The sequence below is a fragment of the Mus pahari genome, chromosome 9, assembly GCF_900095145.1.
Source record: "Mus pahari chromosome 9, PAHARI_EIJ_v1.1, whole genome shotgun sequence".
In the NCBI taxonomy this organism is placed as follows: domain Eukaryota; kingdom Metazoa; phylum Chordata; class Mammalia; order Rodentia; family Muridae; genus Mus; species Mus pahari.
Window position 1 is genome coordinate 26,155,587 of NC_034598.1, and position 15,452 is coordinate 26,171,038.

The following is a 15,452-nucleotide window of genomic DNA, read 5'->3' on the forward strand; positions in this document are numbered from 1 at the left end:
GAAGGATACTGACAGGGGTCTGCTAGAAGGATGGAGAACACAAAGATGATGGATGGATGGATAGATAGGTGGATGTTGGATGGAGGGGTGTGTGTGTGTGTGTGCGCGCGCGCGCGCACGTGCGTGTACATGTGCCTTCCATTCAAGAATCCAGATTATTAGGGCGAATTCCTCACTACCTGCCAGGGAGATTAGAGCGGATTAGTTAGGTACCATAACATGATGGATGGATGATGGATGGCTAGATCATTGGATGGATGTGTGGGTAAGCATAAACAGATACACAAATGACAGGTATATGAATAGAAGATCATTTGAAGGAAAGCCATACAAACAAAGAGAATGGCCGAGTGAACACACTGGCTGTTTACTGCACAAGTATGTGAAAAGGTAGAGGGCAGATGGATGGGTGAATGGACAGGGCATGAACAAGTAAAGAACACAAGTGGCCCAAATGTGGCGACTTCCCTGTTGATCTTCACACCACCCTCTGGCTCAGATGGACACCAGCCATGAGATCCTGCTGGAACAAATTCCCAGCCGTGCCCACCCCCCTTTTGGAGGCCTCCTGGAATGTCAGGGTAATACAGCCCCACAGGGGAAGCCCTTCTCCCATGGGGCCTTTTCATCTGGGTTGCATCAGTCCCCAGCATGAAGCCTGAGAAAGTCACATGAGTCTCAAGAGACAGAGTGACTGGGAGAGGCCACAACTCAGAGCCGGGAAGAGGAACCATGAGGCTTCTCAGAGGGCTGGACGGAGGATGAAGAAGAGAGCCAACTCTATGTTCTCCGTATCACCCTAGGATGAGACCGGGGACCTGGGAATGGGACAGAGTTGGGGAAGAAGGGGCAAGGGCTTTGAGGCATGTATGACAGACAGGTGGCGCCCACTTGGGTTCCACATCAGCCGGTACTAGCCCCCTCCCTCTCTGCCCATCCTCTCCCTCGCTTCTGGTCTCCACTGCCTTTTCTTTTGTATCTGCTAGAAGCTCAAGCTTTCCTAACTCATCCCATCAGCTCCTGGTCTGTCCATCCTACTGACCACCCACGAGGACCAGTCTCATCTCCTGGCCACTGCCACTGCCTGTTGTCTGGGGCTTACCACTAGCTTCCCAACTGGCCTCTGCCTCTTGTTCACCAACGTTCCTGTTATACTCACACACACACACACACACACACACACACACACACACACACACACACAAGCACCTCACATGCAAGTTGCTTCTTATTCACCAACGTTCCTGTTATATGCGTGCGCGTACACACGCGTATACATGCGTACACACACACACACACACACACACACACACAAGCACCACAGCTGCAGGGAATTCTACAGAGTACCTGTGAACAGGTGTCTGCCATAGCTGGGCCCCTCACCACTGGACAGCATCCTGATTGCTAAGCATGACCTGAGCTTGCTAACAAGCTGCTATCTCTCCAGCAACCCCCCTCCCCCTTACTTACACGACTACACATACACACATCCTACTCTGCTCACGATGCTGAGCCGTACAACTGTCTCGGCAGAAGGTCGCTCTGCTGGTCTAAAATGCCCTTCTTCTTCTCTACCCAGAGTGGCAACTTGCCACCCAGGGCTTAAGCCTGAGGTCTGCTCTCTCAGACTTCTCAAAGAAATTCCCCTTCTTGTCTCCCACCTCCTGCCCAGACCTAGCAGCTGTGGCCTCCATGCCTGCCTGAGGGTCCAGTACTGTTCTGAGGCTGGTGCCAGCAAGAAACCCAGCCGGGACCACGCGTCCAGGGAGGGTTCTAACAACCGATCGATTGTTAGAACTGTGCTGATGGCCCTGCCATGCCCCGGCGAGCCCCTACCTTCAGTGCAACAGGTGTGTCCTCCAGACAGTAGACCCTGAGGCTATACTCCAGGGAGGTGCAGAGGGCTGGGGCAAAGATGGCCAGCTGAAGCCGCTTGATCGCGGAGCGAGAGTAGGACTCGCCTGTGAACACGTAGGTACCCAGCTGGTCCAGCAGGATGTGGCAGGACTTAGCCTCCAGCTGGCAGTAGCAGGGCGTGTTGAGGGTCTCCTCATCCAAGGTCACCACCTCCTGTGGGGGACGAAGAGGAGGTTGTCATCTGGGCTGGGATCAGTCAGTTCTGAGAGTCAAGTCACCACACCCGGCTTCTCACCTCCCAGTGGCCCTGATGGGCCTGGGTCTTGAGCTGGAAGATCCAGTCTCCAGCGATGACTTCAGCACAGTGGGGCACGGTGAGGACGACAGGGCGGCACAGGAGGAGGCCTGTGGGCCCGCAGGTCACCGAGGGGCTCAATACTGTCTGGGAACCTTCTGAAAGTGGGCTGAGGGGGAAAGGGGGCAGAGGGAGACAGGAGACAAAGGCCAGAAGTACTCATTCATCGGGGATACTCGACTCTTTTGGAGCCCCCCCAACTCCATTCAGGGCCTGTGCCAAGGCAAGTCTCTGCCCTTTGTGTACTGGGACCAGATCTCACAGGGACAGGAAGGAAGATACAACAAAACAGTCTCAGTCAGAGCTTTGCACAGCCTCAAGGGCTGAGGCTCTACAGAACATTGTCTTTCCCTTTTCTTTCTTTAAAACAAAACAGCAGGGGCTGGTGAGATGGCTCAGTGGGTAAGAGCATCCGACTGCTCTTCCGAAGGTCCGGAGTTCAAATCCCAGCAACCACATGGTGGCTCATAACCATCTGTAACAAGATCTGACTCCCTTTTCTGGAGTGTCTGAGGACAGCTACAGTGTACTTACATATAATAAATAAATAAATCTTTAAAAAACAAAACAGCAGAATGAGGCTGGGCTTAGTGGCACACGCCTTTAATCCTAGCACTTGGAGAGGCAGAGGCAGGCCTGGTCTACAGAGTGAGTTCCAGGACTGGCCAGAACTAAAGTGAGATCTCTATCTTGAAAAAACAATAAAACCATTTGGGGGGGGGGGGGTGTGCGCGCGCGCGTGCACGCGCGCGCGTGCATTTGAATTACTTGTTCACGTTCTATGTTCACACTGAGATGGTCAGTCTTTCTCTGACTGGATGTGGGGTCACCGAGGAGATGCACCCCTGACGTGCCTGCCTGTGAGGATGTTCCCAGAGAGGTTTAAGTATGAGGGAAGATCCAAATCTGTATGTGGACCACATAACTTGTGGGCTGGGGCCCCAGACTGAATGAAAAAGAAAGAGAAGGCGAGGGGAGCCTCGGACACCAGCGCTCATGCCTCTCTGGTTCCTGACTATGGATGCTTCTTGTTCCTGTGACCACAGGTAGAGGGACTCTCACCGTGACAAGCCCAAATGAACCCCGCCTCCATAAGTTCTTATCCTGCATTTGCCGCAGCAATGGGACATACGCAATACAGCTGCTTACCAATCCCCTTTGCACGGGAAAGGTTCGCGGTTGCTAGGCCTTACCCATTAGAACATGCTTTCGCTGGGGGACCCTGGGCATTGAGACCAAGCTTCAAAGGGCAAGTGGAAATGTGTGCCCAGTGTGGGCTGAGCAAGAGGGGGTGGGTGCTGGCTGGCCAGGGCTGGCCTGTCTACTCACAGGGTGCTCTCAGCCTTGTTGATATGTAGATACAGGTCATAGAACTTGCCCTGGGGAATGGCTCCGTTTGGTACCAACAGGCTGACCCCTAGGGAGGAAGGGAGGTTATCAGCAGGGGGAGGAGGAGGTAGCAGAGACGAGAAAGATGGAGTAGGCTCTGGCTCCAACTCCAGGGAGGGAAAGACTCTAGACTCAGGGCGTGGGGGTGGGCAGATACAGGGAGCACACAGGCTACTCAGCCTGGTCTGCCCATGAATACAGGGGGCCTCTAACATTGCTGGGGGTGGGGGTGGGGGTGGGGTGGGGGTCAGAAGGCTCCAGTGCTAGCCCTCAAGCTGGCTCAGGGCAGGACTCTGAAAAGCCACCAGCTGCCACTTTCACAAGCTGAGATGCACATCCCGGCCCTGCTACCCTTTAAAACCAGGACCGCTCTAAGGGACTAAAGCTACGAGCCATTATTCTCCCAACCTAAAGGGAAGTGAGACCCCCCCTCCTCCCAAGTGGTTGCCCCAAGACTTTCCTGGCCTAGAGAGGCCCAGGAAGTCCGGATCTCAGGTCTTCTACCAGACTTCTCTATGGATAATCTGCCCCAAGCCTTAACTTCCCATCTGAGAAATGGAACCAACCGGAGGCCTACCTGTGCCGGGGAGGCTCAACCTTCCTCCCAGGCAACCAAAGGTGCCGCTGACGCTGCTGCTGGGGTCCCGAGGTAGGCCCAGGAGGTGCTGGGAACCAAGGCTGGCACTGCGCAGGTGCAAAAAGTGGGTGTCCCGGGAGAAATCGCCCGGGTACGTGCCGGGCGGGAGGACACCCAGCAGGTCGGCTCCATCAGCCAAGCCAGACCCGGAGCAGATGGTGCTGGAGTTATAGACCTTGATCTTAAGGCTGGGCAGGGGATCCAGCAGGGGCGAATTAGTCATGGGGATCTTGTCGGTGGAGTCCTGCAGGGCATACACTGGCCCGCGGTAGATGCCAGCACTGGCCGTCAGGTCTGGAGGGGCGGACGGGTGCAGGAGCTGCGGGTTGTCTGCAAGGGTGGATGTGCCGGTCAGAACCACCAGTCCACTCCTCACCACACCGGCCCCGCCCACTCTGTTCTCTCCAAGGCCTCTGCCCCACCCACAATTCCAGCTGCAGAAGACTCGATTGCCGCAGGGGGCCAAATGGGGAAGTGCGCCAGCTCTGGTGACAACTACACTGTTCTGGGGTCCCCCTAGCCATTCCTGCCACATCAGGCTTCTCCAGGTCCTTACTGGGCCTTGCAGTCTTGAAGTTGACGGGGTGGAAGCCACCAGTGAGGGCCGCAGAGGAGTCAGTGATGTCCGTGTCGAAGTCCCGGCAGTTTCTCCGGTACACGATCACTCCCACGGCCATGAGAACCGCTACCACCACAAAGACGGCCACCACAAGGCCTGCATACAGCGCCACATCTCCCGACGGTTCCAGGGCTGTAGAGGCAGTAGGGTTAGGTGAGGGGAAGTCCCTTTGGGGTAGCAAGGAAAAATCTAGATCCTAGGCTTTGCCCGCCAAGGCAGATGGGTGGCCTCAGACAAGTCTCACAACCCTTGAATCCACCTCTTCCTCAGTAAGTTGTCACAAAGTCCCCACCCTATGCTCACCCTCCTGGTACAGTACAGAATGTAACGGAACCAGTAGGTCTGATTCACAAGCTCAATCGTGGCTCAGCGCTGAGGAGCCAGGGGTGTGAAGCTTGGGAACCCGAGGGCACACGATTCCACCTACGCGACAAAGCTTCGCTCCAAGCCTACAACTTCCATACGACCAAACGTCCTGGCTCCCCGAAACCATCTTAAGTTGTCTCTTCACTATGCATCAGATGGGAGGTGCAGTGGGAGTAGCGGGGGGAGGTGGGGTGAGAGGCAGAGCAATGGATGGAGAGGTGGTGAGCAGATGGCTGAAAGAAAGATGGGACCCAGGGAGCCCACGGTGAAGCAATACCGCCTTCCACCAGCAGGGAGGGGCTGCGGTTGCAAATGTTAACTACGCACTGCCAGGCAAAACGTGCAGGGGTCCACAGATCATTCTAGAAGGACGGAAATATCCTGTCCCCTTCATCCTGGGAATGCTCAAGTAGACCTATGTGGCTACTGACGACTAAGATGTGACTGGTGCAACTGAGGAGCTGTGTTTCCTAATGGATTTAGTTTTAATGAAGTGAAATATGAATTTTAAAAGCCACCAGGGGTCAGCCAGCTCAGGCACCGCAAAGCAGGGGCCACCTGACAGCTGCTTTCTGACCTAACTTCTTTCAGGAGTGCTTCATTAAAAAACAGGGGACTCGCCGGGCGTGGTGGCGCACACCTTTAATCCCGGCACTCGGGAGGCAGAGGCAGGCGGATTTCTGAGTTCGAGGTCAGCCTGGTCTACAAAGTGAGTTCCAGGACAGCCAGGGCTACACAGAGAAACCCTGTCTCGAAAAACCAACCAACCAACCAAACAAACAAACAGGGGACTCTGGAAGAGGTAGCCTAAGGTCCACCCTGGCCTCTTGCACCCTTGGGTGAGCCCACAGCCACATCTTGTAGCATGGGAGGCCATGGCTTCCTGCTCTGGGAACACTGTCTCTTTAACTCACCTCAACAATCTCGCTGGGGCACCCACCCCACCCAGCATCCTGACAACCCAGGAGGTGCTATAGACTCTTCCTCAGGGCTGGGCTCGCACTTCTCAGGAGGCGCCTGTCCCAGCAGGAGCAGGCTCATCCCTAAGCTTGGCTCCACACTTTAATGTCCACACTCACACTGGGGGCCACTTGCTTGGTGATTTATACTCTCTGAATTAGCCCCAGGCCTGGCCTCTCAGTGAGCTGAAGCCTCCCCAGCAGATTTTATGATTCCAGAATGATCTGGAAATCGTTCTTTAATTACCACAGGCTGGTCTGAAGGAGAGGCTGTGTTGCCCTGATATTGCTGTCACAGCGCTAAAGGCCCTTGGAGTGGAAGGGGAGTCCTTTGGGAGCTGACTCGGGGTGGCCCAGTTGCTAGGGATAGATACTGTGTGGTGCACAGAGGTGGAAAGGCATGTCACTGTCTCCCAGCATGTCCCAGGGAGGAGGGACAAAGATTAAGACCACCTGCTTTGGCCACAAAAATACTTGGGCTCAAATCCTGGCTGTGCCACTCCCTGGTTTGTTCCTTGGACGAGTTTCTTTCTCCTCTGAGACTCAGTTTCCCATTTTGTAACGGGAGTGTCAGGGGGAATCAGGGGCCTTTCTGCCAGCCGAGTCTCACTGCCTCTCCGTGACAGAAGCGTGGCAGCATGCATGAGGTGCAGGGATCCTATGGAGTTTTACTGGGAGGAAATAGCATCAATTCTCCCTGCCTTGGACCCCACACCCATGGAAAGCCAGCCAAGGAAAGCCAGGAATCCCCAGAAGAAAGAAGAGAGGCATGAAATGGGACTTACGGTGGCTTTTAGGGTCGTTTAGAGTTCTCTGATCTGTCAAGGGAAATAAAGGGAAAGATGATGAAATAAAGGGAAAGGTGACAGAGAACGGGTGGCCGAGGAGGTGATGGGGGCGTGGCATGGATGAGATGAAGGGCGAGCGTGGGGGCCAGACAGAGGCCCTATGGCTGGGCCAGGGCAGAGGGAACCCGTCACCTGACTCAAAAGCACTCACTCAGCACGCACAGCCCATCAGTGCAGTTCTTGGAGTCAAGTAGTATCCCACTGCAGTCGCGGCCTCCGTTCTGGGGTGGCGGTGCCATGCACTCGCGGCTGCGCCAGTGCGCACACTCTGTGCTGCAGGCGGACCACTTGCTCCATTCGGTCCACGCTCCATCCACTGTAGGAGCACAGCACAGACATGGACTCGCGGTCACGCATTCAAGCGGGGACACGGAAACAAAAACATGCACGCAAGAACACACGCACGCACGCACGCACGTACATACGTACGCACGCACGCACCGACCCACACACGCACATGCCAATAATATCCACACAGTCCTCGGGCTGAGGGGCAGTTAGATGGACTCAGTAGCTGAGGGTAAAGATACTCAAGGTTACTGGAACAAAGAAAGAGAGACCTGGGCGAGAAAACAGTCACTCGGTCACACATACACAACCAAAGCACGGGCACCGAGGGGCAGATAAACCCAGAACCAGGGCAAGACAAGTCAGGGAGGAGGCTGCCGAGAGAATGAGGGTCTGTGGAACAACGGGCATCTCAACAGACACATGCAGGCAGCTCTCTGGGACCCCGGCAGCTCCCAAGCAGCCCGGGACAGAATCGGAAACTAGAAACCATAGAGTAGCCTGAGGGCTCTGCGTTCCTTGCCACTGGGAGAAGGTAGAGTCCCAACTCCATACATATCCCACAGGCCGAAGAGCTTGGGTGGGCTGGTGGCTCCTACCTGGGCACACGGTGGTGCAAGCTGTCTTCTGGAAGGCCTGGCCCTCACAGAAGGCGCCTCCATTGAGTGGGGCTGGATTGGTGCAGGTCCGAGTACGCTTCTGCCAGCCTCGGCCGCAGCGATTGGAACAGGGTGACCACTCTGCCCAGCTGGACCAGCCTCCATTCACTGTAGGGATGACCCATCACATGATTAACGTGGGCCTGGCTGCCTCCAGGCCATCTTCAGCCCATCACCCACCTTTAGTAACCCGGCCACTCTGGTTGGAACCATTCATCTGTGGGACTGGGCACAGAGACGCCGCTGTCGGCACCTGAGAGGGCCTGGGAAATCACTGTCTCATCCATAGAGGGGTAACACCTAATGAGGGCCTACCCAGTGTGTGATGGGATACCTGGGATTTGGCCTCCTGGAGGTGGGGGCGGGGCAGGGTGGAGGGGATATATTGCTTCAGGCCTCGCTACAGTACCGGGCACTCCCACTAGAGGGCACATGCTAGCAAACACCCATCCACACCATAGACGATGACTGTGGCCGTGGTGCTCCGGCGCTTGGCCACGATATTCTTGGCCACACAGGTGTAGTTGGCCGTGTCTGAGAGGCGCGCCTGGCGGATGATGAGGTTGTGGTCAATGGTGAGCAGAAAGTTAGTGTCCTGAGCCGGGTCGATGACATCTTCATTCTTGAGCCATTCCACCTGTGGAGGGGGGGGCAGGGAGGAATCATTGTCTGCCAACTGACACCGGGGATTGGCCTCCTGCAGTTAAGGAGGGGGTCCAAACATAACTGTCCGTGCCTATGCCTCGGTTCACACCCAGAGGCAACAGGTACCAGCACCGCTGTGGGGAACATCATTTATCAGCTGAGCGATCTTAGGAGAGCCAGGGCCTCAGCATGACCAACTGTAAGATGGAACCTGAAGAGCACCCACCCCACGGGGCTCGGATGAATGTGACCTGCTGGGCTCAGAGAGGTACCAAGCAAGCATATATGCTAGTGTCTGGCCCTCCCTACGTCCCTAAAAGCAGCAGGACCCTGGGTCCTGTCCTCAGCTCCGCTCCACACCAGCGTTCATAACCTAGGTGGTCACCCCATCCCTCCCATCTCTAAACGGTGACCGTGCCCACACTGCAGGGTTGCTGAGGAGACCAAAGCCCAGTAGGTGGCAACCACCACTCAGGTGCCGCCTGACCCACTGCAGAAGTGACCAGGGGACCAAGTTTTGGGGGCTTGACAGCTGAGAGGTGAATGAGAGGCCTATCCTTTGGCACAAAGCTACATGTCCTTGCCCCCCAACCCTCCCCCCCAGCCCCGTGAACACCTAGACCAGTGTAGGGTGTGGGAGGGGAAAGGAAGGAAGGCGGTCTCTAGCTGATGGAGTGAATAATCGCCTGGACACACCCACCGAAATCCAGCGGTATCTACAAGTGTGGTTATTGGGTGTATGACAAGTAGGGGTGTCAGAGACCAAGACCCTTCCTGTGAGGCTGCTACGGAGGGATGGGTGGGGTCTGGTGTGAATGGGGTTCAGAAGGACAGGCAGGACCACAGAAGTCTGGAGCCGCTGGTAAATACCCTACCTGTCTGGCCACGCCCCCATCCTCACCTCAGCCACAGGCACTCCCTCCGGTGGGCGGCACTGCAGAAGGACCTCATGATCCAAGGGTACCTCCTTGGCCAGAGGCTCCTGGTCAAAGTTCTTGCGCAAGTCTGAGGAGAAGAGTTCCAAGAACATAAAGGGATTATGGATGTGAGCATGAAATGCCCACCGTGGCCACTAGAGGGCAGGGCACGCCTATGGAACTGTTTACAGGAGCCCTTCACCTGCGGAAACAGGGTTCCCCTCCCTGACTCTGGGACCTCATCTGGAATCTTCCAGCTTCCATTCCCAGGTGGCTATGGCTGCTGGAAACCCCGGACCCTGAGGAGGCCTGGCCTCTGGGTCTAGGAGCCCATGTCGGCTGGCATACCGTGGAGAGTAATTTCTCTTTCTGATCTCAATGGGGAAGTGGGGTGGGATAATCAGGGAGGCGTACAGGCAATGCGAATATAGGCTCGTCGACTCTTGGTGGTTCCTGAAGAGCTCCAGGCCACGCACTGGCACCAGTAGTCCTCGAGCCCGAAGAGTTCCTCCACTTGCTGCCGCGACACCTCGATCTGCACCTCTCGCACCCGCAAGCCTAGCCGGGAGAGGATGGGTCTTCAGTGGCGAGGGAGGTGAGGGTCTCCCTTCTACCCCAGCCTGTGGCGCTCCTGCAGAATCCCACTGGCTTCCATCTGGGTCTATCTACGGCCGTTCCCTGAGACAATGTAACTGCCTTCTAGGCCCACCACCCAGCTAGCCTCAGCAGAAAGACCCAGGTCCTCCACACAGCCTCCAGACCTCCTCAAATAGCCATAGGCCACTGCACACGGTCTCCTGTCTGGAACTCTTCTGCGCCCTCTATGCCCAGGGCGCTTCCAGTTACAGCAGGTTGGCTACCTGCTCATCCAGGCAGGAGCTGCAAGTACGCCTGTGCATCTCACCGCTGTCCTCCCATGCATGGGCTGAGGGACCACTGTCACTATACATAGCTAATGGGGACGACAGCCCCAGATCCCAGGGCTAGCAGGTACCATGTGCCCCTGATAGGAGCAAGAGCCATGCTGTCACCGTTACTAGGAACCATGGGATTGTTTATTGCCAGCACGGGTCATCATCTGAGGGCCCCAGCAGGCAAACTGTCTCTTGCTTGGACTAGAACTCATGACTGGCCCTGACTGGGAAAAGGGACTCACAGGCCAAAGAAGGACTAGTTAAGAAGCCAGGAAAATCCATAAAGAATACAGAGGTATTTGGCAGGACCCCGTGGGTCCTAGTCCTCTGCCTGGCTGGCACCGTGCTCATGGTATCTTGTGGCCTCCCCACAGGGACCTCCTGCTAACACACAGAGAGAAGGCCACAGGGCCCAGAGAGGTTGTGTGACTGCTCCACAGTCACACAGCCAGGGTGATAACACCTGGATTAGTCTTCTGGTTTTGTTAAGAGAGGGTCTCACTGTGTGGCCTGGGGTTGACAGGCCGGTGTCATCACACTGACTGTTCAGTCGGACTTGCTTTGTTTTGCTTCTAATTCTTTTACCTATCGGATTTTAGATGGGAACGGAATTTTGAGACTTTTTACTTCAGAACCCCCCCTACCCCCCCCCCCAGCACCAAACTCACACCTGCGGCTGAACCTCCTCAGGAGCAGCGCTTACCCAGTGGTGGTTAAGGTTACGTGCTGTCTGGGGTTTGGCCTCCCAATCTGGGTGGGCCTGAGATCAGGGCTTTTCAAGGCAAAGCAGAAATTGAAGGAGAGAAAAGGGGGTCTGGATGTGGGGGCGAGAAGAAAGCAGGGGACTCAAACACAAACCGGAGAAGAGAGCAACAGATACGACAGGCAAGAGCAGTCAGGGGCAGGCTGGAGCAAAGCTCGCCCGGCGCCGGGTGCTGCTGGGCTCAGTACAGCGGGCATCTGTACACGCCTCTTGTTCGCTGTCCCTGTGTTCTGGGAAAGGCCTTTTACCCAGAGCTCCCATACCCTGCCTAGGGTGGGTCCTTCCCTAAGATTCCTGCCTGTCATCCCCTGGGAGAGGCTGAGAGCTGGCTGAGCCTCCACCTGGCAGCCCCTTGAGCCACACCTCAGGAGGAAGGGCCCTGTGCCTCTTCCCTGCCCTGAGATCCAGTCACTGTCCTTCCCTCCTTACGGTCTGGACTGCGTTCCGGTACTGGCCGTTTAATCATTCATGTGATATTTATAGGACAGGGTACCCACAGCCTGCAATCCAAAAATTCTCACCCAATCGAATCTTACTATTCATTTTATTAATTTATTTACTTATTTGTTTGTCTTTTGAGACTGGCTCTCTGATCTTGAATTTTTGAGACAAAGTTCTCTGCGTGTCCCTGGCTGTGCTCGAACTCAGAGAACTCCTATCCCTCTTCCTTCTGCATGCTGGGGTTAAAGGAGTGCGCTACCATTGGCCGATGAAATCTTATTTAAAATATTTTTACATTTTGTGTGTGTGTGTGTGTGTGTGTGTGTGTGTGCGCGCGCGCTTGCACAAGCCACAGCACGTCTAGAAGTCAGAGGACAGTTTTCTGGAGTCGGTTCTACTTTGTGGGGCCAGAGATTGAACTCAGGTTGTACAACAGGTACCTTTACCCACAGAGCCATCTTGCCGGCCAACTTTATATCATACTTTATCTTTATGCCGTGTAAGGGACTGAACCCAGGGCTTTGTGAGTACTGGCAAGCACTCTGCCACCAACAGAGGTCCCCAAATAGACTTCAACCTGTCGGCCTCCTGCCTCTGCCTCCAGAGTAGCTGAGATCACAACCCTACACCACAGACCCCAGCCCAAAAACCAAAACTTGATCATTGACAGAATGCTGCAGAAATTGCAGGTTTTGGGGCATTTTGAATGTTGTGTTTCTGGTTTTGGCCGGCCTTCCTTCCTTCCTTCCTTCCTTCCTTCCTTCCTTCCTTCCTTCCTTCCTTCCTTCCTTCCATTTTTCAGGTAGGAGGGGCTATCTGATTCAGAATCTGAGCAAATTCAAAGTCCAAAAAAATTCTGAAATCTGAAACACTCCTGGTCCCAAGTGTATTGACAAGGGCCACTTAGCACGTGTGAATCTTTCTTTTATACCAAGAACAACTTCTGGCAAGGAAACACACCATAAATGTAACCAGAAAACAGTACCATCTTCCCCTAACGGGAAGCTATGGAAAGACACTGCCTGCCGGTGTTGTCTTGTCTGGTGCACAACTTCAAGACTGGCCAACTGTGTGGCAGGGTAGGGGAGTTCCAGCTGGGGCTTGTAGCCCACACCTGGGGAACCCAAGGGGACCCTAAAGCCCAGAGGGCACCATGGCTCTGTGGCATCTCTGAGGAGCCCAGGTGGGGCCAGCCTCACCTGTGGCCTCATCCAGGCTCTCCTGTGTGACGTGGTCGTTTTGGCTGACCCACTCGCCATTACACTTGAAGTAGATCTGCGTGGCGGGGAAGGCTCTGCAGTGCAGTTCCACTGGCTTGTTCTTTACGATGTAGGCGTCCTGTGGCTCCAGCAGGAAGTATGGCAGCTGCTCCGCAGGGGCTGATGGGTAGGAGTCGGGGAGCACCTGGCCAGCAGAGTCAACACCTGTGGAGGGAGAGTACCATGAACACCTCTTCCTGGGGACCTCATCCCAAGGACCTAGGCTGCCAGTCATACAGGGTCCCCAGAGCTGGCAGTTTTCCTGTCCTGGCCAGCCCTGGGATGTTAGTGGTCCAGAGGCAAGGGCACCCCCACTAGATTTGCCCATGTCTCCTACTCTGGCTCCGACTGGCTTCAGTCATCTCCCATGTCGAAGCGTCAGTAACTACATACAGGCATAGACAAAAACACAAACCAGTTGAGCTCTGCCTCAAAGCCATCACCGCCCTGAGCAACCCCACTGGACACACAGAGGCATCTAGGACCTTTGGGGTGCGTTGTGTGGGCGTGGTAATACCAAGCCCAGGGCTCTAAGCATCCTGCAGGCTTTCTCAGGCTCACACCTTAGCAGAACGGAGAACCTTTAGAGCATACAGCTAGGCTAAACCTGTGGCCACCTCCTCCCCCACAGGGCCTGGTGGAAAAGCCTGCATCCCTGGAAAGAACAGCACCTTGGGAGGTGAGACAAACAGGAAGGGAGGGAAGCAGGCCAGGCCTGTGATTGGTCACAATTCACTTAGGAAAATTGGCTTTGCATCAAAAATGCAGAACAATCAGGTGGCAGCTAGGGACAAGCAGTCGGGGGGCTTGTGCTCTGGGTTCACTACTGGGAAAATGGAATCAAATGCAGGGTGTGTGTGTGTGTGTGTGTGTGTGTGTGTGTACACGTCCCCTCCCACCAGCCAAGTGCTTGTAGAGGCAGTGGGGTCCCAGGAGGCCTAAATAGGGATCATGAACTCATTCATCCTTAAGGTCAAAAGGCCTTGTGTGGCCCTAAGGAAGTCCCCTGTAGGCAGAAGGGCAGGGGCAGGGGACACAGTTCCCTAAAATCAGAATAGACAAAATGTGTCTGTTTTTTCTCTCTGTGCACGAGACTCTCCTAAGACTGGGGCAAAAGATACTGGCTTTAGAAGGGTGGGGCAGGGGGAGCACGTACGTGTACACACACACACACACACACACACACACACACACACACACACCCCAAACCCAGTGGTTAAGGAGAAGCCAGCCAATGGGACACAAACCCATTTCTTCCAGCACCTTCTATGTAAACCAGAGAGTGTCTTATGGGTGTCCTGCGCTTTCGTTGCTGAGGAAGACTGGAGGGAAGCGCCAGCCTCCGGTTAGGCTGCTTTGAAGATCACATGGTGGTCTGGAGTGGGCCCACCACTGGATAAGGACGCATTGCCCCATTGAAGTCTTACCCAATGCCCACCCAAGCAGTGAGCTATTGAGTATTTGGAAACAGTTGAGTTATTAAGTTCTTGCAACAACCCTCTGGGTGCTTTCTGTTGTCCTCATTCATTCAGTCACTTGTTTGTTTGTGTTTTTCAATACAGGGTTTCTCTGTGTAGCCCTGGCTGTCCTGTACTCACTCTGTAGACCAGGCTGGCCTCAGACTCACAGAGATCCGCCTGCCTCTGCCTCCCGAGTGCTGCCAGGGTTGCCCGGCCTGTCTCCTCATTTTACAGAAGAGAAATCGAGGCTCAGAGAGGCTGATCAAGTTGCTCAAGATCAGACAGCAGAGCTAAGGTTTGAACCCAAGAAACAGAGCATTCGGGCTGTGCCCGCTGCCAACAGAGTGCAGCAGGTGTGGTAGCCTCTGCCAGGTCCTCTGGCACCAGCCAAGGATGAAGTGCTTGGCCTGGCCCCGCTTAGAGGATGCTTCCTAGGCCCTGGCTACATCTGATGACCACCATCAACACAGCACAACAGTTTCTCGTTGTTAGTAGATTCATCAGTTTTAATGGTATCACAAGGCCACAAAGAATTTTTATTATTATTATTATTATTATTATTATTATTATTATTATTATATAGTCAGAGCCAAGGAACTCAGCATGAATTTATTGCTAAAAGTTGAGTGATCACTCGGAAAATACCTGGCATAATCACATGGCCCACTACTTTCTTCACAAGAACAAGGACACAGATCCAGTATAAATGGCTATTAAGGAATGGATAATGAAAATGTCGTACACACACAGTGGAATTTTATTCATCCACAAAAATAAAGTTTTGCAGAGAAGGGAGTGGATCTGGAAATGAATCATCTTAAGTGTGGGAACCTACACTCAGAGAAACTGGTATTTCGTGTTATTTCTCATATGTGGATCTATGGATTAGAACTTCTTTTTTTTTAAAAGGGAAGTTTTTTTTAATAATATCTTTTTTTAAAGATTTATTTATTTATTATATNTAAGTACACTGTAGCTGTCTTCAGACACTCCAGAAGAGGGCGTCAGATCTTGTTACGGATGGTTGTGAGCCACCATGTGGTTGCTGGGATTTGAACTCAGGACTTTCAGAAGAG

At 54.2% G+C, this 15,452-nt stretch overlaps 1 protein-coding gene across 2 annotated transcripts in view; it reads right to left on the reverse strand.

The window, feature by feature from the left end:
* Unc5b (unc-5 netrin receptor B) overlaps positions 1-15,452 on the reverse strand; it is a 67,801-nt gene that overhangs the window by 7,058 nt on the left and 45,291 nt on the right. The window contains exons 2-13 of one of the 2 annotated variants that reach the window (XM_021204550.1): positions 12,857-13,081; positions 9,954-10,097; positions 9,524-9,627; positions 8,434-8,614; positions 7,918-8,085; positions 7,182-7,346; positions 6,968-7,000; positions 4,795-4,989; positions 4,179-4,568; positions 3,542-3,629; positions 2,153-2,321; positions 1,837-2,070 (exon numbers count right to left, since the gene is read on the reverse strand). In XM_021204550.1, coding sequence (XP_021060209.1) covers positions 1,837-2,070; positions 2,153-2,321; positions 3,542-3,629; positions 4,179-4,568; positions 4,795-4,989; positions 6,968-7,000; positions 7,182-7,346; positions 7,918-8,085; positions 8,434-8,614; positions 9,524-9,627; positions 9,954-10,097; positions 12,857-13,081 — 2,096 coding nt within the window. The remainder of the gene's footprint in view (positions 1-1,836; positions 2,071-2,152; positions 2,322-3,541; positions 3,630-4,178; positions 4,569-4,794; positions 4,990-6,967; positions 7,001-7,181; positions 7,347-7,917; positions 8,086-8,433; positions 8,615-9,523; positions 9,628-9,953; positions 10,098-12,856; positions 13,082-15,452) is intronic. The other variant, XM_021204551.2, reaches the window with a different exon arrangement.